General features: G+C 43.2%; 2 protein-coding genes and 1 pseudogene across 4 annotated transcripts; all 3 read left to right on the top strand.

The window, feature by feature from the left end:
• The first annotated feature begins 5,953 nt into the window (after window positions 1-5,953).
• On the top strand, window positions 5,954-7,392 carry LOC149984463 (uncharacterized; annotated as a pseudogene).
• Window positions 7,393-8,097: 705 nt separating this feature from the next.
• On the top strand, window positions 8,098-16,987 carry LOC110509848 (cell adhesion molecule CEACAM6-like). 2 transcript variants are annotated; one of them, XM_021590992.3, is made up of 10 exons: window positions 8,098-8,307; window positions 8,895-9,215; window positions 9,827-10,102; window positions 12,242-12,496; window positions 12,810-12,921; window positions 13,166-13,194; window positions 13,554-13,742; window positions 13,855-13,898; window positions 16,266-16,297; window positions 16,404-16,987. In XM_021590992.3, the coding sequence occupies exons 1-10, from the start codon at window positions 8,262-8,264 to the stop codon at window positions 16,405-16,407; spliced, it is 1,308 nt and encodes a 435-aa protein (XP_021446667.2). In that variant the 5' UTR covers window positions 8,098-8,261; the 3' UTR covers window positions 16,408-16,987. The 2 variants fall into 2 exon arrangements, with proteins under 2 accessions (XP_021446667.2, XP_021446677.2); XM_021591002.3 differs by having other exon boundaries at window positions 16,399-16,987.
• Window positions 16,988-17,621: 634 nt separating this feature from the next.
• LOC110505096 (myelin protein P0) lies at window positions 17,622-22,359 on the top strand. Of its 2 annotated transcripts, none has more exons than XM_021584068.3 (6): window positions 17,622-17,925; window positions 18,275-18,619; window positions 19,054-19,162; window positions 19,322-19,356; window positions 19,452-19,498; window positions 19,641-22,359. In XM_021584068.3, the coding sequence occupies exons 1-6, from the start codon at window positions 17,868-17,870 to the stop codon at window positions 19,854-19,856; spliced, it is 810 nt and encodes a 269-aa protein (XP_021439743.3). In that variant the 5' UTR covers window positions 17,622-17,867; the 3' UTR covers window positions 19,857-22,359. The 2 variants fall into 2 exon arrangements, with proteins under 2 accessions (XP_021439743.3, XP_021439751.3); XM_021584076.3 differs by having other exon boundaries at window positions 17,708-17,925; window positions 18,278-18,619.
• Window positions 22,360-23,904: the final 1,545 nt, after the last annotated feature.

Genomic DNA, 23,904 nt, shown 5'->3' with positions numbered 1-23,904 from the left:
TGTCCAGTTTCTTGACAACAAGGTTGACGAAAACCGGGCAAGGGTTGCCTTCCAGAGAGACATCCGAGATTGTAACATTCTCTGCTTCACGGAAATATGTCTCACTCTGGATACGTTATCAGAGTCGGTACAGCCACCTGGTTTCGTCACACATTGCGCCGACAGAAACAAACATCTCTCTGGTAAGAAGAAGAGCGGGGGTGTGTGCCTTATGATTAACGAGTCGTGGTGTGATCATAACAACATACAGTGACTCAAGTCCTTTTGTTCACCTTCCTTACAATCAAATGCCGACCGCACTATCTACCAAGAGAATTCTCTTCGATTATAATCACAGTCGTGTATATCCCTTCCCAAGTAGACACCTTGACGGCCCTGAAAGAACTTCATTGAAATCTATTTAAACTGGAAACCACACATCATGTGGCTGCATTTATTGTAGCTGGGGACATTAACAAGGCTAATCTGAAAACAAGGTTCCCTAAATTTTATCAGCATATCGAATGCGCGACCCGGGCTGGCAAAATTTTGGATCATTGTTACTCTAACTTGCGTGACGCATACAAAGCCTTCCCTCGCCCTCCTTTCGGCAAATCTGACCACGACTACATTTTGTTTCTCCCTGCCTATAGACAGAAACTAAAACAGGAAACGCCTGTGCTCTGGTCTGTTCATCGCTGGTCCGACCAACCTGATTCCACGCTTCAAGATTGCTTCGATTACATGGACTGGGATGTGTTCCGGATAGCGTCGAACAACAACATTGATGTATATGCTGATTCGGTGAGCGAGTTCATTAGCAAATGCATCGGTGATGTGGTACCCATGGCGACTAATTAAAACGTTCCCCAGCCAGAAACCGTGGATTGATGGCAGCATTCGCGCAAAACTGAAAGCGCAAACCATTACTTTTAATCAGGGCAATGTGACCTGAAACACGACCGAATACAAACAGAGTAGCTATTCCCTCCGCAAGGCAATCAAACAAGGTAAGCGTCAGTATAGAGACAAAGTAGATTCGCAAATCAATTACTCGGACACGAGAGGTATGTGGCAGGGTCAACAGTCAGTCATGGACTACAAAAAGAAAACCAGCCCCCAAAACCAGACCCCAATGTCTTGCTCCCAGACAAACTAAACAACTTCTTTGCTCGCTTGGAGGACAATACAGTGCCACCGACATGGCCTCCTATCAAAATCTGCGGGTTCTTCTTCATCGCAGCCAACGTGAGTAAAACATTTAAACGTATTAACCCTAGCAAAGGCTGCCTGCCCAGATGGCATCCCTAGCCGTGTCCTCAGAGCATGCGCAGACCAGCTGGCTGGTGTGTTTACGAACATATTCAATCAATCCCTATCCCAGTCTGTTGTTCCCACATTATTCAAGAGGGCCACCATTGTTCCTGTTCCCAAGAAATCTAAGGTAACTGAGCTAAACAACTATCACCCGTAGCACTCACTTCCGTCATCATGAAGTGCTTTGAGAGACTAGTCAAGGATCATATCACTTTCACCCCAGCTGACACCCTAGACCCACTACAATTTGCTTACCGCCTCAATAGGTCCACAGACAACGCAATTGCCATCACACTGCCCTAACCCATCTGGACAAGAGAGGTACCTATGTAAGAATGCTGTTCATTGACTACAGATCAGCATTTAACACCATAGTACCCTCCAAACTCGTCATGGGTCTCGACCTCGCCCTGTGCAACTGGGTCCTGGACTTTCTCCACCCCGCTGATCCTCAACACTAGGGCCCCACAAGGGTGCATTCTCAGCCCTCTCCTGTACTCCCTGTTCACCTATGACTGCGTGGCCATGCACGCCTCCAACTCAATCATCAAGTTTGCAGACAACACTACAGTGGTGTGCTTGATTACCAACAACGATGAGACGGCCTACAGGGAGAAGGTGAGGGCCCTCCTCCCTGTAGGTGTCAGGAAAATAACCTCACACTCAACATCAACAAAACAAAGAAGATGATTGTGGACTTCAGGAAATAGCAGAGGGAGCACCCCCATATCCGCATCGATGGGAAGGTAGTGGAGAAGGTGGAAAGTTTTAAGTTCCTCGGCATACACATCACGGACAAACTGAATTGGTCCACTCACACAGACAGTGTGGTGAAGAAGGCGCAACAGCGCCTCTTCAACCTCAGGAGGCTGAAAAAATTTGGCATGTCACCAAAAACACTCCCAAAGTTTTACAGATGCACAATCGAGAACATCCTGTCGGGCTGTATCACCGCCAGAGGGTGGTGATGTCTGCACAACGCATCACCGGGGGTAAACTACCTGCCCTCCAGGACACCTACACCCCCCTGATATCACAGGAAGGCCAAAAAGATCATCATCAAGGACAACAACCACCCGAGCCACTGCCTGTTCACCCCGCTATCATCCAGAGTGTGAGGTCAGTACAGGTGCATCAAAACTGGGTTCGAGAGACTGAAAAACAGCTTCTATCTCAAGGCCATCAGACTGTTAAACAGCCATCACTAACATTGAGTAGCTGCTGCCAACGTACTGACTCAAATCTCTAACCACTTTAATAATTACAAATTGGATGTAGTGAATAGTATCACTAGTCACTTTAAACAATGCCACGTTATATAATGCTTACAAATCCTACATTACTCATCTCATATGTATATACTGTACTCTATATCATCTACTGCATCTTGCCTGTGCCGTACAGCCATCACTCATCCGTATATTTATATGTACATATTCTTATTAATTCCTTTGTTGTTGTGAAGATTACTTGTTGTACTTATTGTTAGATTACTTGTTAAATATTACTGCATGGTCAGAACTAGAAGCACAAGCATTTCACTACACTCGCATTAACATCTGCTAACCATGTGCATGTGGCCAATAAAATTAGATTTTAATTGAGTTGTGTTCAGTGGACAAGAAGAAAACAGGGCATTTTAGTTCACAGTTGCAAAACATTTGAGTATGTAGGGTCCAAATTAACACGACCCAGACTAGAGGGGAAAACAGAATCCAAGAACCAATAATATAAAACTACTGTATGATTCTGAGTGAAAAAATAATAACAACGGTTCGTAATCCCTCTCTCTTTCTCTCTATCTCGCTACTGTTTGGTCTTCTTCTCACAATCTCCAGTAGTGTTGGAAGCTCAAGTCAGTGTTGAACCACAGGTGACAGGGTACCTGGGGAATGATGTCACACTGCAGTGTGAGTTGCTCCAGGGCAATCTCATTCAGGCTGAGTGGCAGTGGGACAAATCAGATACTAAAACATTTACCATAGCTGTCTTTAGCCCTAATTTAGGGCAAAACATTTTTGGGAGGCTGGAGTTCGCTGGAGCTTCAGATGACTGATGCAGGGAAATACATCTGTCTCCTGACAGTCTTCCCTAGTGGCTCATTTGAGATAACAACCATCCTCACTGTACTGGGTGAGTCTGGAACTCTTAACATAAGCAAGAAAAGAAAGGATCTCATTAAATGATTGAAATATTAACATTGATTAGTGACAATAGTTTTCCTGTAGATACTGTAGGATTTAATCTGACATGCAGCTGTATCAGAGGTCAAAGAGGTTACAGGGGTTCTGTTTCCTTCCCAGATCAGATTCCACCTCCATCATCTGGCGAGGTTGTGGGAATTGTTACCGCAGCCCTCCTGGTAACAGTTGTCGTGACAGCCACAGCTTACCTCATCATTGTCAGGAAGAGGTGTGTACTCTATCTGTAATTAAAGAGAACATATGCTGTATGTATCTCAATGGAATTGAATGTATCATCAGACATCTACAGTCATATGATATCATCAAATATGTGCATGTGTTAGTTAGACGTTAGTGAATAATTTTCAGAGCATGGCATTTTTCATGTATGCAACTTGATGTTTGATCAAAAGTATTTTGTTATTTTTCAGTAGATCCATATACTCATGGTCTTGAAGGTCATTAGAAGCGCAGAGAAATGTATATTATTCTCTTTAACTAGGCGTGAGGCTTTATTCAACCCCTCTGTCAGCATTGGTGAGTAGGAACCATATTTTTTACCAAGCACACAACTCAAATTCCCCTTCAGCTCAGTCAGCCCTGACCTGCATTTCTGCTTTCTGTAAAACCCTCTGTGGTTGTTTTCCAGATGCAAGCAGCCTGGCGGTGCAGACAGGACAGGGACAGGAATAGAAGAGGTGAGGTTGTTTAGTTTCAGCTTGTGTCTAAATAAGGCGGAACAGTGCACTAATGAAAACATGTTTTTTCTTTGTGTGTTTGACTGAATTCCAGCCTAAGATTTCAAATAATCACATTAAATTAATAATCATTCTTCTCTCTCACCCTCTCCCTCTCTTTGTCTTTCCCCAGGATCTGGTTTATTCGGAGATTATCAGATTCAACATTGACAAGAGGAAAGCACACGACCCATCTGGAGAAGACCAGAAAGATGCAGACGTCAAGCCAGCTGAGGATGTCACCTACTCTGCAGTGGCAGTGGGAAACCAGCATTCTTTAAGGGAAGAAAGGACTGGGACATAGATGATGTATGGACTGTCTAAGCACAATAACAGTAAAGGGATAACCAGACATCCTTTACAGTATATTCACATACATTCACATACACATACATTTAACTGAAATTCTCTTATTGGTGTTGGATTCTGGGCTAAACTTTGAACATTGCTATACTAGAGACATGATAGATCAGAAGTAATACTATAGTATCTGAGGGGTGATAGAGAATGGTTGTTACATCAGACGTTAATGGTTATCTGTAGGAGACAGATGGCTTTGGAATATGCTGGGTCACGGGAGTGCTGTAGGTGATACAGTTGGAGAGCTTTGGACTAGACAGCAAGGGGGTTGAGGTCAGGTCAGGTCACCTTATTAAGGAACACAGAATGGTTTATTACTCTATCACTTTGTCTTCCTGTTGGACCATAAAAGATGTAAGGATTAGAGAGAAGGAGGAGTGTCTAAATTGGAGTATACAGTTGAAGTCGGAAGTTTACATACACCTTAACCAAATACATTTCAACTCAGTTTTTCATAATTCCTGACATTTAATCCTAGTAATAATTCCCTGTTTTAGGTCAGTTATGATCAGCACTTTATTTTAAGAATGTGAAATGTCAGAAAAATAGTAGAGAGAAAGATTAATTTCAGCTTTTATTTCTTTCATCACATTCCCAGTGGGTCAGAAGTTTACAGACACTCAATCAGTATTTGGTAGCATTGCCTTTAAATTGTCTAAACTTGGGTCAAATGTATCGGGTAGCCTTCCACAAGCTTCCCACAATACGTTGGGTGAATTTTGGCCCATTCCTACTGACAGGGCTGATGTAACTGAGTCAGGTTAGTAGGCCTCCTTGCTCGCACACGCTTCTTCAGTTCTGCCCACAAATTTAGGATAAGGATAGGATGAGGTCAAGGCTTTGTGATGGCCACTCCAATACCCTGACTTTGTTGTCCTTAATCCATTTTCCACAACTTTGGAAGTATGCTTGGGGGTCATTGTCCATTTGGAAGACCCATTTGCTACCAACTTCCTGACTGTAACTCTGACTGCAAATGTCACGCCCTGACCTTAGAGATCCTTATTTATTCTCTATGTTTGGTTAGGTCAGGGTGTGACTCGGGTGGGAAAATCTATGTTTTCTATTTCTTTGTTGTTTTTTTAGAGTGTGGTTCCCAATCAGAGGCAGCTGTCTATCGTTGCCTCTGATTGGGGATCATATATAAGTTGTGATTTTCTGTTTGGGTTTTGTGGGGTGTTATTTTCTGTTTAGTGTCTGTGCCTGACGCAACTGTTCGCTTTCGGATTTGTTATTTTTGTTTGAGTGTTTCTTGAAAATACATTTTATGAACACTTTCCATGCTGCGCTTTGGTCCACTCTTCCTTCCACCGACGACGAGCGTTACAGAACATCCCACCAAAGAAGGACCAAGCAGCGTGGCCAGGAGGACTGGACATGGGAGGAAATCCTGGAGGGAGAAGGACCCTGGACATGGGCCGGGGAGTATCGCCGTTCAAGGGAGCAGATGGAGGCAGTGAGAGCGGAACGGCGACTATACGAAGAGTTAGCTCAACGACAGAAGCACGAGAGGCAGCCCCCCCCCAAAATATGGAGGGGGCACACGGGGAGATTGGCAGAGGTAGGGTTTAGACCTGAGCCAACTCCCCGTGCTTACCGTGGGGCATGTGTGACTGGTCAGGTACCGTGACTGGTCAGGCTGGTCACTGGTGATTGGTCAGGTACGGTGTCTCCAGTGCGCATTCATGGCCCGGTGCGCACTGTTCCAGCTCCCCGCATTTGCCGTGCTAGAGTAGGCATCCAGCCAGGACGGATTGTGCCGGCTCAGCGATCCTGGTCTCCAGTGCGTCTCCTCGGCCCAGGATATCCTGTGCAAGCTCTACGCACGGTATCCCTAGTTCGCCAGCACAACCCAGTGCGGCCTGTGCCTCCTCCCCGCACGTGCCGTGCTACAGGGGGTATTCAGCCTGGACGCGTTGTGCCAGCTCTACGCTCCAGACCCAGACTCTACGCACTATGCCTCCAGTGCGCCTTCATAGCCCAGTGCGTCCTGTGCCAGATATCCAAGCTCACCGAGCTAAAGTGGGTATCCAGCCAGGACGCGTTATGGCAGCTCCACGCACCAGCCTTCCAGTACGTCTCCTCAGTCCGGTGAGACCTGTTCCGGCTCCACATACGGATCCTCCAGTGATGATCCATGACACGAAGCCTCCAGTGATGATCCATGGCCCGAAGCCTCCAGTGATGATCCATGGCCCGAAGCCTCCAGTGATGATCCATGGCCCGAAGCCTCCAGTGATGATCCATGGCCCGAAGCCTCCAGTGATGATCCATGGCCCGAAGCCTCCAGTGATGATCCATGGCACGAAGCCTCCAGTGATGACCCATGGGCCGGAGCCTGCAGTGATGATCCATGGCACGACGCCTCCAGTGATGATCCATGGCACGACGCCTCCAGTGATGATCCATGGCACGACGCCTCCAGTGATGATCCATGGCAAGAAGCCTCCAGTGATGATCCATGGCACGAAGCCTCCAGTGATGATCCATGGCACAATGCCTCCAGTGATGATCTATGGCACTGAGCCTGCAGCGACGGTCCCCGGTCCGGAGACTCCAGCGACGGTCCCCGGTCCGGAGACTCCAGCGACGGTCCCCGGTCCGGAGACTCCAGCGACGGTCCCCGGTCCGGAGACTCCAGCGACGGTCCCCGGTCCGGAGACTCCAGCGACGGTCCACGGTCCGGAGACTCCAGCGACGGTCCCCGGTCCGGAGACTCCAGCGACAGTCCCCGGTCCGGAGACTCCAGCGACGGTCCACGGTCCGGAGACTCCAGCGACAGTCCCCGGTCCAGAGACTCAAATGACGGTCCCTGATCCGGAGCCTCCAGCGACGGTCCGGAGCCTCCAGCGACGATCCCCAGTCCGGAGCCCGCAGCAACTGTCCCCAGTCCGGAACCTGGTTTTCTGATCTACGCCCCTACATTTTTTAAAGGTTTCTGTGACCAACAGATACATATCTTTATGCCCAATCATGTTAAATCCATAGATTAGGGCCTAATTAATTTATTTCAGTTGACTGATTTCCTTATATGAACTATAACTCAGTAAAATCTTTGTTTGTTGCATGTTGCGTTAATATTTTTGTTTAGTTGTATTTATAATAAAGGGAAATGTTACCAAAAACATAACATTGTCTAACAAATGTGAGTAATTGCCTAATTTAGGGTGTGGCTGTCCAGGTAAAGACTGAATAAAGTTATAAGATCCACAACTAGCTTGTAGTTCATGTTTGGGTTGACGACTAAACTATAGCTTGTTTATTGGATTCATTAAAAGCTGTAGTTTTGGTCTTCATCCTTGTCTCTTTGAGTGTTTGTCCTAACTTCATTCCGGATCATGGTCCACTGCAAGGCCCAATCCTGAATGGTGGATCACATTCATGAATGACGATGTTAGGAAAAGGTGTGTGTTTATCTGCCATGCAGATCATTATCCAGTTTACCGAATTCCTGTCCTTCATGTACAATAAACCATAAATATCTGTATCACAATAACATTTACAGGGCCATTACCTAAACAGATGCAAAGGTCACTGCAATGTGGCTTACAGTAAATGGGGAACTTCCTTGTCACCTGGCTGGCAGCTCTAAAAGATAGTACCTCAGGCTATTCTATAGCATCATACTGTGAGTGTACTAGAAGCACTTTCTAAATCTGGAACAGAACAAAGTATTCCAACAACAATGGAAACTGCAGTAGCCATCTCTCTCACTCTGTTCATACTCACAGGTAAAGCAGATATCTTCTTTGTCTCTTTAAACCGCTTGTTGTTACCTAGGCCATGCTTTACAGATATTTGAGTTGTAAATGTACATTGTAGTTACAATGTAATTGCACGTAGCCCTAACTGCACAATAACTACACTCGTTGCTAATTTCACACAGCTACAGTTTATTTTAATTAAAATTGAATTATTGTACTATAGATGACTGTGTACAGTAATTACACTCTGATTACCTAAGTAGGGGAGAAAACTCTCTGTCAGAGATCATGCCTTATTCAGTTTATTGATTCATGTATTTGTCAGATACCACGTGAAATTAGTAAAATGTTGATTCCACATCCTATTCTCCTGTGTTTGAACTACAAATGTTGGCTACACCCCTTTTTGTGCAAGACAGTCTGTCTGTGTTGTGTGTACGTATAGCTAGCTATGTCTGACTATTAGTGCTGTGTGATTGTTACTGGGCCTGTTCTCTGAGTCAGTCATTTAGAATGGTCCTGAATGATGGAATGTTTTAGTGTACAGTGTGTACCACCATGTACAGCATGTTGTCTGAGCCCAGGCTCTCTGCCGTCCTGTATTCCCTCTCCAGGTCTCTGTGCTGGTCAGGGTCTGTTTCCACAAGGTTCTGTGAATGGAGCAGAAGGAGGGACAGCGATGTTCATCACAAATCTAATCCCACCAGCCCAGCCGTTCATAAAAATATCCTGGACTGTTGGTGGAGCCAACATTATAACCTCTCCTGGTGATGACTCTATAGGGCCTGGATACGGAGACAGGATCACTCTGAACAAAACTACTGGATCTCTGGAGCTCAGGAATCTGACCCTGGCTGACAGTGGAGAATACAGAGTGTCTATAACAACAGCTACAGCAGAAACAATCAATGGATCAACTGAACTGGTTGTGTATGGTAAGTCCAAGTGCCGTGTCAAAGAGAGTTAAAGCTCAAATCCTTAAATGAAAAAATAACAAAGTAGTCGTCCCACTTCAGTTTTGGTAAAAAGCTGAGATATGGGCCTGGTGAAATGAAACAATTCTCAAATTCATAGACAGATCTATGGATTCAAGGACTGACCATCCATGATGTGACAATTATTGTTTTAACCATCTTTGGAGGCGTGTTTACATTTATATTCTTTACAAACATTGAAGTAAAACAAGTTTACATTTTGGATTATGATGGGATTATGACGCGTTTTTAACCCACTGTGCACAGACGTCAATTCAACATCTATTCCACGTTGGTTTAACGTCATTTCAGGTGGAAACAACGTTAATTCAAATAATGTTTCAAGTGCGAAGTTACATTCTTCAAGAATCAATATGTCATAAATGTAAAAGTCAAAAAATGTATGTAGCAATAAGGATTCAGGTTTAGTTACCATGAGGAAAGGTTGAAACAAATATTCACTTGACGTTATCATCATCATCATCAAAATCATCAAAATCATTATCATCATCATCATCATTGTGGTATCTTTGATATTCATAAGTGTTTGGCTATGACTTTGTGTTTTACAGAGAATATATCTGATGCCAACATCACAGGACCATCAAACAATCTGTTTGCAGATGTGAGCTCCGCCAACTTAACCTGTGAGGCTGCTGGTAACATCACTACTATACAATGGACGAAGGAAGGTCAGCCTCTGTCTGCTGGTGGCAATATATTATTCTCAGAGGAAAACAGGAAAGTATCCATCAGTCCTGTGAAGAGACACGACAACGGTGAATATGTGTGTAAACTCACCAACCCTGCCAGCTCTGCTACTGCCTCCTATAGAATGATAGTGAACTGTGAGTAAAGGTCTATAACTAATCTAATAATCTATGGGTCGGATTCTCAGACACAGATTAAGCCTAGTCCTGAACTAACAAGCATGCTTCCAAATAGTTTTAAATCCAGGACTAGGCTTAAAGCTGCAATATGTTACTTTTGGGCGACGTGACCAAATTCACATAGAAGTGTGAGTTATAGATCTGTCATTCATTGAAAGCAAGTCTAAAAAGCAATAAATCTGTTCTATGTGCGCTATTTCTATGTTTCCACATCTTAATCCACATAGAAATGTGAGTTATAGATCTGTCATTCTTATTGAAACAGTGACAACCCATCATTCAGAGAACCACCTATTTTGAGACCCACATTTTTAGCTAAAACTAAAAAATGTTTTAAAAATCTATTTTTGGGGAATGGTTGCCAGTTTTGCATTTTATTTTGGCATTAATAATACGTGTCACATATCAGTTTGCAAACCATGAAAAAAATAAAATAAATAATAATAATCATTGAGTTAATAAAGCTCAATATGCAGGTGTTTCAGCCTAGCTCAGTGCGTAGGGGTTGGTAATGTTCTCTAGTTGCGCCGTGATTGGCTCAGTGTTCTGCCACTCATGGGGACACTACGTCACCGCCAAATCTAAGGGTAGAGCTAGAAAATTCAAGCCCCTTGGGTTCTGCCATAGACTTGCATTAGAAGTGGCCATCCAAGAAGGCTCAAGGTCATTGGCCACAGAGAAAATTATGTCAAATCACGTTGTATCTACAGTAACTTTGATTGGACTGTTCATGTCAACATCAAACTTTCAAAATTAACCACCCATTGTTGAATTTGCGATTTCCACCTTGTTGTGTAATGTTTGTGTCCAATGGCCGATGAGCCATGATACATTTTATCTATAATTTCTCTTCATTATTTCTCTTCATATGACACGGCTTGAGAAGGATTTGCCAGTAGATTGTCGACTTGATTCATGATTATGACTGCAAGCTAAGATTTTGAAAGTATAGGCCTCCCGTGTGGCGCAGTGGTTAAGGGCGCTGTTCTGCAGCGCCAGCTGTGCCATCAGAGTCCCTGGGTTTGCGCCCAGGCTCTGTCGTAACCGGCCGCGACCGGGAGGTCTGTGGGGAGACGCACAATTGGCCTAGCGTCGTCCGGGTTAGGGACGGCTTGGTCGGTAGGGGTGTCCTTGTCTCATCGCGCACCAGCGACTCCTGTGGCGGGCTGGGCGCAGTGTGCGCTAACCAAGGTGGCCAGGTGCACGGTGTTTCCTCCGGCGCATTGGTGCGGCTGGCTTCCGGGTTGGATGCGTGTTGTGTTAAGAAGCAGTGCGGCTTGGTTGGGTTGTGTATCGGAGGACGCATGACTTTCAACCTTCGTCTCTCCCGAGCCCGTACGGGAGTTGTAGCGATGAGACAAGATAGTATTTACGAGGTCTCCCCTTAGACTTGGCGGTGACATAGTGTCCCCATGAGTGACAGAACACTGAGCCAATCACGGCGCAATGCTTCATATTTTCTGCTGGCTTGCCCCACCACCACAGAAAGCACTGAGCTAGGCTGAAACTGCTGCATTTTGGAGCTGCTTTACTCAAGAAAACAAAAAAGAGATCATGTCTGTATGTGGCTATATTAACTCAATTATATATATACAGTGGGGAGAACAAGTATTTGATACACTGCCGATTTTGCAGGTTTTCCTACTTACAAAGCATGTAGAGGTCTGTAATTTTTATCATAGGTACCCTTCAACTGTGAGAGACTGGATCTAAAAAATCCAGAAAATCACATTGTATGATTTTTAAGTAATTAATTAGCATTTTATTGCATGACATAAGTATTTGATCACCTACCAACCAGTAAGAATTCCAGCTCTAACAGACCTGTTCGTTTTTCTTTAAGAAGCCCTCCTGTTCTCCAGACCTCTACATGCTTTGTAAGTAGGAAAACCTGCAAAATCGGCAGTGTATCAAATACTTGCTCTCCCCACTGTATATTTTACATTGTTTGCAAACTGATATGTGACACGTATTAATGCCAAAATAACATGCAAAACAGTGGGGTTCAAAACAGGGTTCAAAACAGTTCGGACTCTGAATGACGGGACACCACTGTTACTACTACAGTCTGAGGGTCTTCTGCTCTTGGGCTTACAGATGGACCAGAGTCCATGACCATCCTGGGCCAAAACGTTGCTGAGGTGGAGTTATTCACCCTTATTTACTGCTCTGTTCAGTCTGTACCGCCTGCTACGTTCACCTGGTTGTTCAATGGGCAGCAGACAGGTGTACATGAAGCTGGATACATCATAAGGAGCGTCAGCTACAACAACAGTGGGGACTACAGATGTGATGCTAGGAATGATCTCACCGGAAATGTTATCAGTGTGGACCATAGTCTGTCAGTGAAAGGTACAATGGAATCTCTGATACAGTCACGAGAAAATCAAAGCTAATTAGATGCAAAAACGATCAACTATCACAAAAACTATTAACTATCACAACAGTGGTCATCTGTAGCTCAGTTGATAAAAAATGGCACTTGTAACGCAAGGATAGTGTGTTCAATTCCCAGGACCACCCACATCTAAAAGATTTATGCATGCATAACTGAAAGTCGCTTTGGATAAAAATGTCTGCTAAATGGCAGTAGCATCATCTGTTCTATAAGTTGTGTTTTGTTTATGTTTGATTGATTGATTGAATCCATCCCTGTGCATTGCAGATAAAACCCCTCCACCCCTAAGCCCAGAGGGAGCAGCAGGTATAGCAGTCGCTGTGATGTTGGTAGTGGTTGCTGTAGCTCTTGGTCTCTATTTCGGCATAACTCATCAACGGTGAGTCTATGAAAATAGCGTGGTTGGTAGTGCCATTATGCTGGGAAAGTAACAAACATAATAATTGTATTTCTGGTTTTACATAGAAAACAGGATTTCAATAGAAAAAAATGTCTTCCATCAATTGTGGGGACATAACAATACATTTCAAGAAGACATTTGAGGTTTTGTGTATTAATGTTTTGCAGACCATTTAGGCTGTTGATAAAGGTCCCATAAATAAATGTTTCTGTATGATGTTTAGGAACAATTCCACAAATACTACTGAGACAGGTAAGAGAAAAACATGATCATTTTAGTCTAGTACACTTTTTTCAATTACTGTATGGTAATTGTACAGTACATGCAAGTATTGAGATGAGAGTGGAGAGCTGCAGATGATGACCACAGTTGTCTTTTATCGTCTGTGAACTCATACAGATACAGACACACTGCAATTAAAAAAATTTAAAAAATAAAAGTATTTGTTGTTTCAACTTAATTAGTCGCATGGCCTTTTTCAAGCTCTATCATTGACAAATAAAATATATTTAAGTCAACTTCACCATTTGTCAGTATAACCTACTATTCCTAGTTGAATCAATTTGAACTTTAATGTAGAGTTATCCTAACTAACACCAAATTTACTTCAGGAATCAGCCATGCACCTGACACCAGCCATGGACCAGGGACCAGCCTTGCACCTGACACCAGCCATGGACCAGGGACCAGCCTTGCACCTGACACCAGCCATGGACCAGGAACCAGTCTTGCACCTGACACCAGCCATGGACCAGGAACCAGTCTTGCACCTGACACCAGCCATGGACCAGGAGCAAAAGGTCAGGGAGATTGTTGAATGTTGAGTATTGAGTGTTGCGAAACAATCTGTCTCATTAACACTTAAAATGTACTGTACATTATCAACTTCATCAACTGCTGATTTGTTTGCAGGTGGTGTGTATGAGAATGTAGGACCTCCATTACCACCTCCAAGAGTGAGTTTCCACCACCAAATTAAATAAAACACTTCTGATACCATGATATTGTATATCTATGTTTCCCACCATGTTTCAGCTCATTATCAGAGTTTTATAAAAACATGTATATTTAAAGGTTTTTATATAAATGTTTTTATATTATTTAGTTTTAGTTTTAGCATTAGGGACAGAAAGTAGCCTATGTGTGGGAGGCTAGGAGACATTTGTGTTATATAGTTTTTGTGTATTTTTGGGATATCACTTGCCACTGTGGTGCGGTAATGCATAAGGTGATGGGTCAGGTCATAGGTTAGCTTTAAAGGTAGACTCAGCAAGATGACGTAGATACACAAACTTAACAGTGGTAGTGGATCAATTTCCGCAATCAGGAGCATTGAAGCGCGAGGCTACACCTCTCAGCCCAAAATGTAGAGAAAAAAAACTGTGTATAATTCATGATGGTTTATGTTTTTATTTTAGTTTGTTTTGGAGTCAAAGATAATAGTTAAGTTTAGTTTTAGTTTTTCAAGGAGGTTGGTTAATTATTTTATTTCATTTTAATTAATAGTTTTTTCACTATAAGTTTTAGTTTTAGTTTGTTATAATAACCTTGCAACTTTTTGCATTTTGTTATGATATCTGTTGTCACGCCCTGACCTTAGTTATCTATGTTTTCTGCATTATTTTGGTCAGGTCAAGGTGTGACGAGAGTGGGTATGTGTGTTTTTTGTCTTGTCTAGGGGTTTTTCTATATCTATGGGGTTTTTGTATGTCTAGGTATTTGTAGGTCTATGGTGGCCTGAATTGATTCCCAATCAGAGAGAGCTGTTTATCATTGTCTCTGATTGGGGATCCTGTTTAGGTTGCCATTTTCCATTTTGATTTTGTGGGTTATTGTCTATGTGTAGTTGTCTGTCAGCACTCGTGTTATATAGCAGCACGGTCGTTTTGTTTAGTGTTTTTCCGTCATTAAAAGAAGAATGTATGCTTATCACGCTGCGCCTTGGTCTCATCAATATGATGAACGTAACAGAATAACCCACCAAACCAGGACCAAGCAGCGTGTGAATGAGGAGTGGACATCCTGGGCCCGGGAGAAATATGAGTGGAGGACATCCTGGACCTGGGAGGAGGTAATGGCAGGGGACAAGTCCCTGCCATGGAAGCAGGTGGAGATGGAACAGGAGGAAAGGTGATGGTATGAGGAGTCAAGGCAACCACAGAAACCCCAAGATAATTCTTTTGCGGGGGGCACATGGAGCAGTCGGCGGAGCCGAGGAGTAAACCAGAGCCAGTCAGGGAGAAGGAGGAGAGAGAAATGGGGGAGTTGGTGGAGGACGCACGGATTTGGAATAAAATAACATGTTGTCAGTTTGGTGCCACCTAAGTCAGCTCCCCGTACTCGTCCTGAAACGTGTGTTAAAGTTCCGGAACAATTGATGCTGGCTATACACACCAGGTCTCCAGTGTACCTTCAAGACCCTGTGCCAACTCCTCACACTCTCCCTCCAGTGCGCTTCCACAGTCCAATACGACCTGTTCCTCCTCCCCGCACTCGCCCTGAGGTGTGTGTCCCCAGCCCGGTACTACCAGTTCCGGCACCAGCCCTCCAGGGTCCAGTATGCTCTGTTCCTCCTCCTAGCACTCGCCCTGAGGTACGTGTCACCAGCCCAGTACCACCAGTGCCAGCACCACGCACCAGGCCTACAGTGCGCCTTGGCAGTCCAGAGCGCCCGGTGATGAGCCACGGTTCAGCTCAACAAAGGCGGAAGGACCAGGGTAAAGATGGGGGGGGGGGGGGGGCAGGGTCCAGAACCAGAGCCGCCACTCAGGGTAGATGCCCACCCGGACCCTCCCCTATAATTTCAGAAGTCCGTACCTTTGGGGGGGTACTGTCACGCCCTGACCTTAGTGATCTATGTTTTCTGTAATATTTTGGTCAGGGTGTGACGAGGGTGGGTATGTGTTTTTTGTCTTGTCTAGGGGTTTTTCTATGTCTATGGGGTTTTTGTATTTGAATTGGTTCCCAATCAGACAGCTGTTTATCGTTGTCTCTGATTGGGGATCCTATTTAGGTTGCCCTTTCCATTTTGATTTTGTGGGTTATTGTCTGTGTAGTTGCCTGTCAGCACGTGTTATATAGCTTCACGTTCGTTTTTGTTTCTTTTTAGTGGTTTTCCTTCATTTAAAGAAGAATGTATGCTTATCACACTGCGCCTTGGTCTCATCAGTATGACGAGCGTGACACCTGTAATGAAAAGGAGTACTCTCCGATACACAATCTTTGATATACCACATTGTCCCTGACTAGCCTATCTATTAGCTAGATGATTTAAACAAACTTACTCAATGTGTCTATTTTTGTCTCCTCTACCGGAAATCCAGGGCTCCAACATATATAACAGAAGTATAAAGTGGTAAGTTTTAACTTTTTATTGCATCCTCATTATGACATTACCTTTGATAATACTTGTTTCATAGTTGTCTCAATCTCTCTCTCTCGCTCTCCCTGACTTAGAGCAGCTGATTTCACCTCATCTTCCACAGTTGGCTATGGATTCACCCATCAGGTTTTACACCGTAATCAAATACATGCAGAGAGGACAAACATTCACTGGAGGACCAGCCAAGGAGACTAGAAACTAGACCCTACTGGACTCCACTACTGAGTAGACACTGGTCTTTGTACTGTACAGCTCAGCCATCCAGCTATGTATACTTGCTCAATGTAAATATGGACTAGGCAACTATAGAGGACAAATTATATCCCCTTAAATTGCACACACCAGTTGAAGTCTTACTAATTTGAATCTGCTTTCTCTGGTCAGTGTCATCCCTCAGACCACAACCTGTGCTACACTAAATGCCAATAGGGGTGTTTTCATAGAAACCTCCCCTACTGAACCACATTTTGCAACAGGTAACAGCAACTTTTTTTTTCCACTGAAAGGAGGAAGATGAGAGGAAGTTTGAGTAATCCTGTTATGCTTGCTGAATCCTCACAAAACTAGTGAGGACTAGACTGCCTATGTGGCTCTGGCCAAAAGAAGTGCACCATATAGGATACCAAATATGAACTGAAATTCCAATAAAAGAATGGTGTTAAATGTTGTATTCGTCTCATGAACTGAACCTGCTCCATGTATGACTTATCGGTTCCCATAGCTTTGTAAGACAAGTCTTAGATTCCTGAGTCGCCACTAGAAGGGAGGGTGGTGTTGGCTAATACTTTCAGAGGCTCCATCACTATAAAAGATGTGGAGATGATGGGAAATTCACCTTTAAATGGGCAGGCTCCGTCAGTGGCACACTTAAAGACACAACCACCCCCCAAGGGTAATGTGAGTTATCCTATCAAACAAATGTTATTTATTATGCATTTATCATTCTGTAATGCTCCTGTCTAGTAATCCATGCCGTAAAATACCCTAAAGAACGAGATGGTGTGGGAAATCAAGGCTGTGTGAGTAACCAGGCCGTATTGTGTTTTCAGAAGAACCATCATCAGTAATGTTGTCAGTGGGGTCTGTTACTAGGATTGTGCTAGCAGTGCTTGTAACGCTGATTGTCATCTGAGTGAGAAGCAATCCAAATATAACCCTTCCTACACACCTGCATGCACGTACGTGCACACGCTCGCACAAAAGTGCTTTAAACATGGGGCAAGGGATCATCTTCAGACAATCAAAGAATACTCCTGACTTGCCACCTGTTGGTAAATCACCAGTATTCATACTGACCACAGTCTAAAAAAAAAGGTCCAGATAACAGTTTACCACACTCATGGGAGGAAGTACAAAATATGCTTCCTATATTTTCACTTCTCTATCTGTAGCGGTTTGTTAACCCACATTAGACTAGTCTTTTCCACCATCTATGCTCAGTTCATGATTGATGCTTCAGTTAATTTACTTTGCAACCATTTGAGAGTGTTTTGACCGTGTGTAGACTATAGATCACACAGATCACATTTCTAGCAGGAGTGCTATGGAAAAATGCAGACTGTCTGCCTTTTTGCTGCTGGTACACATTGGCCTCTCTTCAGGTAAGACATTTTTATTTGTAACTTTATTCTCTTATAGAGAAGGTCCTTTTAACCTGGAGGGAAAATAGAGAAGGTCCTGTTAACCTGGAATTTTGTTCAGTCGATATGAAGAAAACAGGGAGTTACCATCTGAACTTGTCCAAAAAGGAATACTAATTTTTGTTCTCAGTTTCAATTTTTTTTTATATTTTGGTCCCAAATTAACACAACTCAGACTAGAGGGGAAAACAGAAGCTAAAAACCAATAATGAACAACTGTATGATTCTGTTTTTTTTAAAATGGTTCGTAATCCCTCTCTCTCTCTCTCTCTCTCTTAATTTCTCGCTCTTCTTCGATCTCCATCTCCAGTAGTGTTGGAAGCTCAGGTCAGTGTTGAACCACAGGTGACAGGGTACCTGGGTAATGATGTCACACTGCGTTGTAAGTTGCTCCAGGACAATCTCATTCAGGCTGAGTGGCAGTGGGAGATATCAGATACTGAAAAGTTTACCATAGCTGTCTTTAGCCCTAATTTAGGTCAAAACATTTCTGAGTCACCTCTAAAAGGGAGGTTGGAGTTCGCTGGAGCTTCCACAGGTGATTCCTCTATTACTATAAAAGATGTGGAGATGACTGATGCAGGGAAATACATCTGTCTCCTGACAGTCTTCCCTAGTGGCTCAATTGCGAGGACAACCATCCTCACTGTACTGAGTAAGTCTGGAAGTTCAGCTTTAATATTGCAGATAGATTGTGGCTTCCATCAAAGTAATTGTATGCATCATTTCCATCATTTCCAATATATATATATTTTTTTATATGTCATTTTCCCCTAACCATTCCATCTCTCCCCTATTTGGAGTAAACTAATGGGCAACAACACTTAGGCTTCTACATACTATATACATTTTACGGACACAGTATATTTTACAATAGTTATATTTTGTTTGTTTTTAGTCCCATCCTTCAGCTCCACTCAACCCTCTGGAACTCTTAATATAGGGAAGAAAAGAATGGATCTCATTAAATGATTGAAATATTAACATTGATTAGTTACAATAGTTTTCCTGTAGATACTGTAGGATTCAATCTGACATGCAGCTGTATCAGAGGTCAAAGAGGTTACAGGGGTTCTGTTTCCTTCCCAGATCAGATTCCACCTCCATCATCTGGCGAGGTTGTGGGAATTGTTACCGCAGCCCTCCTGGTAACAGTTGTCGTGACAGCCACAGCTTACCTCATCATTGTCAGGAAGAGGTGTGTGTACGCTGTCTGTAACACATAGTTACAGAACATAATGAATATATACTGTATGTATCTCAATGGCATGTAATGTATCATCAGGCATTACAAGTGCAGAGGAACTGATTGTTATGTTTTACCAGTGAATGTATTTATATTATTCTCTCTAACTAGGCACAAGGCTATATTCAACCCCTCTGTCAGCATTGGTGAGTAGCAACTGCACGAAAAAGTTCCCCTTCTGCTCAGTTACACCCGTCCTGGATTTCTGCTTTCTGTAAGACCCGCTGTGGTTGTTTTTCAGATGCAAGCAGCCTGGTGGTCAATGCAGACAGGACAGGAAGAGAAGAGGTGAGTTTTTTTGTTGAAAACTTGTTTTTCGCTGTGCGTTTGACTGAATTCCAGCCTAAGATTTTAGCTAATCACATTATATTTGTAATCATTCAGTGATCCTCATCTATCTCACCCTCTCCCTCCCTTTGTCTTTCCCCAGGACCTGGTTTATTCTGAGATCGTCAGATTCAACATTGACAAGAGGAAAGCACACGACCCATCTGGAGAAGACCAGAAAGATGCAGACGTCAAGCCAGCTGAGGATGTCACCTACTCTGCAGTGGCAGTGGGAAACCAGCATTCTTTAAGGGAAGACACAGTTTACTCTCAGGTGGTGAGAAAGGACTGGGACATAGATGATGTATGGATTGTCTAAGCACAATAACAGTAAAGGGATAACCAGACATCCTTTATATTCACATACATTTAACTGAAGTTATCTCTTGTTGGGGAAGTGACCTCCTTATTAGACAAAGCCATCTAGATCCTACAGAAGGGCTATGTGTGTGAATACTGAAAAATTATTGCCACCAACAGAATGCTATATATATCGGGCATACAACAATCTCAGCTCTGTAGATTTTGTTGCGAAGAGACAGAATCAATAGATCATTTATTCTGGTATTTATTTATTTATTCAAGTCCCTATGTAGCTTGTTTCTGGTCACAGGTTCAGGAATTGTTAAAAAAAACACAACATGCACTTTGGAAAGCCACAGTCAGTCAATAAATAATGTAATAATACTCGTAGGAAAGGTTTTCGCTCACAATCTGTGGATAATAACATCACAGCACAATTGAAAAACACATGGCACATGGAAACCAAATGAGGGTGGTCTATGGTGATAGGTGGGATGGGCTGAGAGTGGCTGCGGGTTGGGATTAAAGAGCTGAGGTCTATGGTGATAGGTGGGATGGGCTGAGAGTAGCAGAGGGGTGGGATTAAAGAGCTGAGGTCTATGGTGATAGGTGGAATGGGCTGAGAGTGGCTGAGGGTTGGGATTAAAGAGCTGAGGTCTATGGTGATAGGTGGGATGGGCTGAGAGTGGCTGAGGGTGGGATTAAAGAGCTGAGGTCTATGGTGATAGGTGGGATGGGCTGAGAGGGCTGAGGGTTTGGATTAAAGAGTTAAAGAGTTGGCAATGTATTATTCTTTTGTGACTGTTTTATGTAAATGTGCCATGTACAGTTGAAGTCAGAAGTGTACATACACTTAGGTTGGAGTCATTAAAACTTGTTTTTCAACCACTCCACAAATTTCTTGTTAACAAACTATAGTTTTGGCCGTGCATGAGTCGTGCATGACACAAGTCATTTTTCCAACAATTGTTTACAGACAGATTATTTCACAATTCCGGTGGGTCAGAAGTTTACATACACTAAGTTTACTGTACCTTTAAACAGCTTGGAAAATTCCAGAAAATTATTTAATGGCTTTAGAAGCTTCTGAAGGGCTAAAAGACATAATTTGAGTCAAATGGAGGTGTACCTGTGGATGTATTTCAAGGCCTACCTTCAAACTCAGTGCCTCTTTGCTTAACATCATGGGAAAATCAAAAGAAATCAGCCTAGACTTCAGGAAAAAAATTGTAGACCTCCACAAGTCTGGTTCATTTTTGGGAGCAATTTCCAAATGCCTGAAGGTACCACGTTCAACTGTATATCAATAGTACGCAGGTATAAACACCATGGGACCACGCAGCCGCCATTCCGCTAAGGAAAGAGATGCAGTCTGGTCTCCTAGAGATGAACGGACGTTAGTACGAAAAGTGCAAATCAATCTAAGAACAATAGCAAAGGACCTTGTGAAGATGGTGGAGGAAAAAGGTACAAAAGTATCTATATCCACAGTAAATGAGTCCTATATCAACATAACCTGAAAGGCCGCTCAGCAAGGAAGAAGCCACTGCTCTAAAACAGCCATAAAAAAGACAGACTATGGTTTGCAACTGCACATGGGGACAAAGATCATACTTTTTGGAGAAATGTCCTCTGGTCTGATGAAACAAAAATTGAACTGTTTGGCCATAATGACCATCGTTATGTTTGGAGGAAAAAGGGGGAGTCTTGCAAGCCAAAGAACACCATCCCAACCGTGAAGCATGGGGGTGGCAGCATCATGTTGTGGGGGTGCTTTACTGCCGGAGGGACGTGTGCACTTCACAAAATAGATGGCATCATGAGGACGGAAAATTATGTGCATATATTGAAACGACATCTCAAGACATCAGTTAAAGCTTGGTCGCAAATGGGTCTTCCAAATGGACAATGACCTCAAGCATACTTCCAAAGTTGTGGCAAAATGTCTTAAGGACAACAAAGTCAAGGTATTGGAGTGGCCATCACAAAGCCCTGACCTCAACCTACAGAAAATTTGTGGTCAAAACTGAAAAAGCGTGTGCGAGCAAGGCCTACAAACCTGATTCAGTTACACCAGCTCTGTCAGGAGGAATAGGCCATCATTCACCCAACTTATTGTGGGAAGCTTGTGGAAGGCTACTCAAAATGTTTGACCCAAGTTAAACAATTTAAAGGCAATGCAAATTGAGTGTATGTAAACTTCTGACCCACTGGGAATGTGATGAAAGAAATAAAAGCTGAAATGAATATTTCTCTCTATTATTATTCTGACATTTCACATTCTTAAAATAAAGTGGTGATCCTAACTGACCTAAGACAGGGCATTTTTACTAGGATTAAATGTCAGGCTTAAATGTATTTGGCATATGTATGTGTATGTAAACTTCTAACTTCAACTGTATGTAAAAATGTATATGTAAAATGTATGTATATGTAGTAAAAAAAGCTGTAAAAAAACTAAGATATTTGTCCTCCGAATAGGGGTGTGGTGGAAGGGTTAATAAAAAAATATTTAAAAAGTTTCTGCCCTCCCTACTGCTGTCTCATCACTGTCAGTGATCAGGCCTACCACCACAGTGTTGTCAGCAAACTTGAGGATGGTTTTGGCCACGTGGTGAACAGGGAGCAAAGAAGGGGACTAAGCACACACCCCTGAGGGGCCCCCGTGTTGAGGGTCAGCGTGGCGGAGATGTTGTTGCCTACCCTCACCATATGGGGCCGGCTCGTCATGAAGTCCAGGATCCTGTAGCAGAGGGAGGTGTTCAGTCCCAGGGTCCCCAACATGGTGATGAGCTTGTAAGGGACTATCATGTTGAACACTGAGCTGTGGTCTATGGACAGCATTCTCACATAGTTATTTCCCCTCTTGTCCAAGTTTGAGGGCAGTGTGAAATTGAGATTGTGTCATCTGTGAATCTATCATGCCGGTGTGCGAATTTGAATGGGTCCAGGGTTTTTGGGATGATGGTGTTGATGTTTGTCTTCAGGGCTGACTCTACACTAACTGTCAGTGACTGACATAAGAGAAAAATGTCTAATGTACAAACAAATGCCAAACTTGGACCTTGTGTATTCTACTATTCTATCTCTCCTTTGGAAGACTAGACCATGTCCCCATCTCTTGTTCATGGCCATTGGACACCAATTGTTGGTGCGGGGCATCGCATTAACCAGCCTGATAATAGCTAATTTCAATTTGATTAATTTCTCTAAACTCTGAATAGAATATGATTGGAGTTATAGGCCGACTCAGGCTGGTTATAAACAGACTATCACATTCGACCTACATCGTAATAGACCATTTAGTCCAGCTATCCTACATAAAAAACGACTGAAGACAGAAACAGATCATTTGGTTCCATTTCAACATATTTAAAAGTGAAACCAAAGCTTTGTAACATATTACTCAAACCAATGTTTGAACATGTTTCCAATGTTCAAATCAAAAGGCTATCGCACAAACCAATGTGGAAAGTCAGAACCGCTGTACAGCAACATAATGAACTAAACAACTGATGATTGAGAATGAGATCATAATTACTGCTAAGGCTTGATCCATTAATTAAATAATTCAATATGTACAAAACTAAAACAATCTGTTCAAATCAAAAGGCCTGATTTAACATGACATCAATAACGCAGCCACATCACGAGTCCCCTGTGCCGACACATTCAGAAATCAAAAGGCCTGATTTAACATGACATCAATAACGCAGCCACATCACGAGTCCCCTGTGCCGACACATTCAGAAATCAAAAGGCCTGATTTAACATGACATCAATAACGCAGCCACATCACGAGTCCCCTGTGCCGACACATTCAGAAATCAAAAGGCCTGATTTAACATGACATCTATAACGCAGCCACATCACGAGTCCCCTGTGCCGACACATTCAGAAATCAAAAGGCCTGATTTAACATGACATCAATAACGCAGCGACATCACGAGTCCCCTGTGCCGACACATTCAGAAATCAAAAGGCCTGATTTAACATGACATCAATAACGCAGCCACATCACGAGTCCCCTGTGCCGACACATTCAGAAATCAAAAGGCCTGATT

The sequence above is a fragment of the Oncorhynchus mykiss genome, chromosome 3 (assembly GCF_057628025.1).
Source record: "Oncorhynchus mykiss isolate SJ-2025 chromosome 3, ASM5762802v1, whole genome shotgun sequence".
NCBI lineage: Eukaryota > Metazoa > Chordata > Actinopteri > Salmoniformes > Salmonidae > Oncorhynchus > Oncorhynchus mykiss.
Note: the sequence above shows the minus strand (reverse complement) of the source record. Positions and strands in the feature narration are given on the sequence as shown.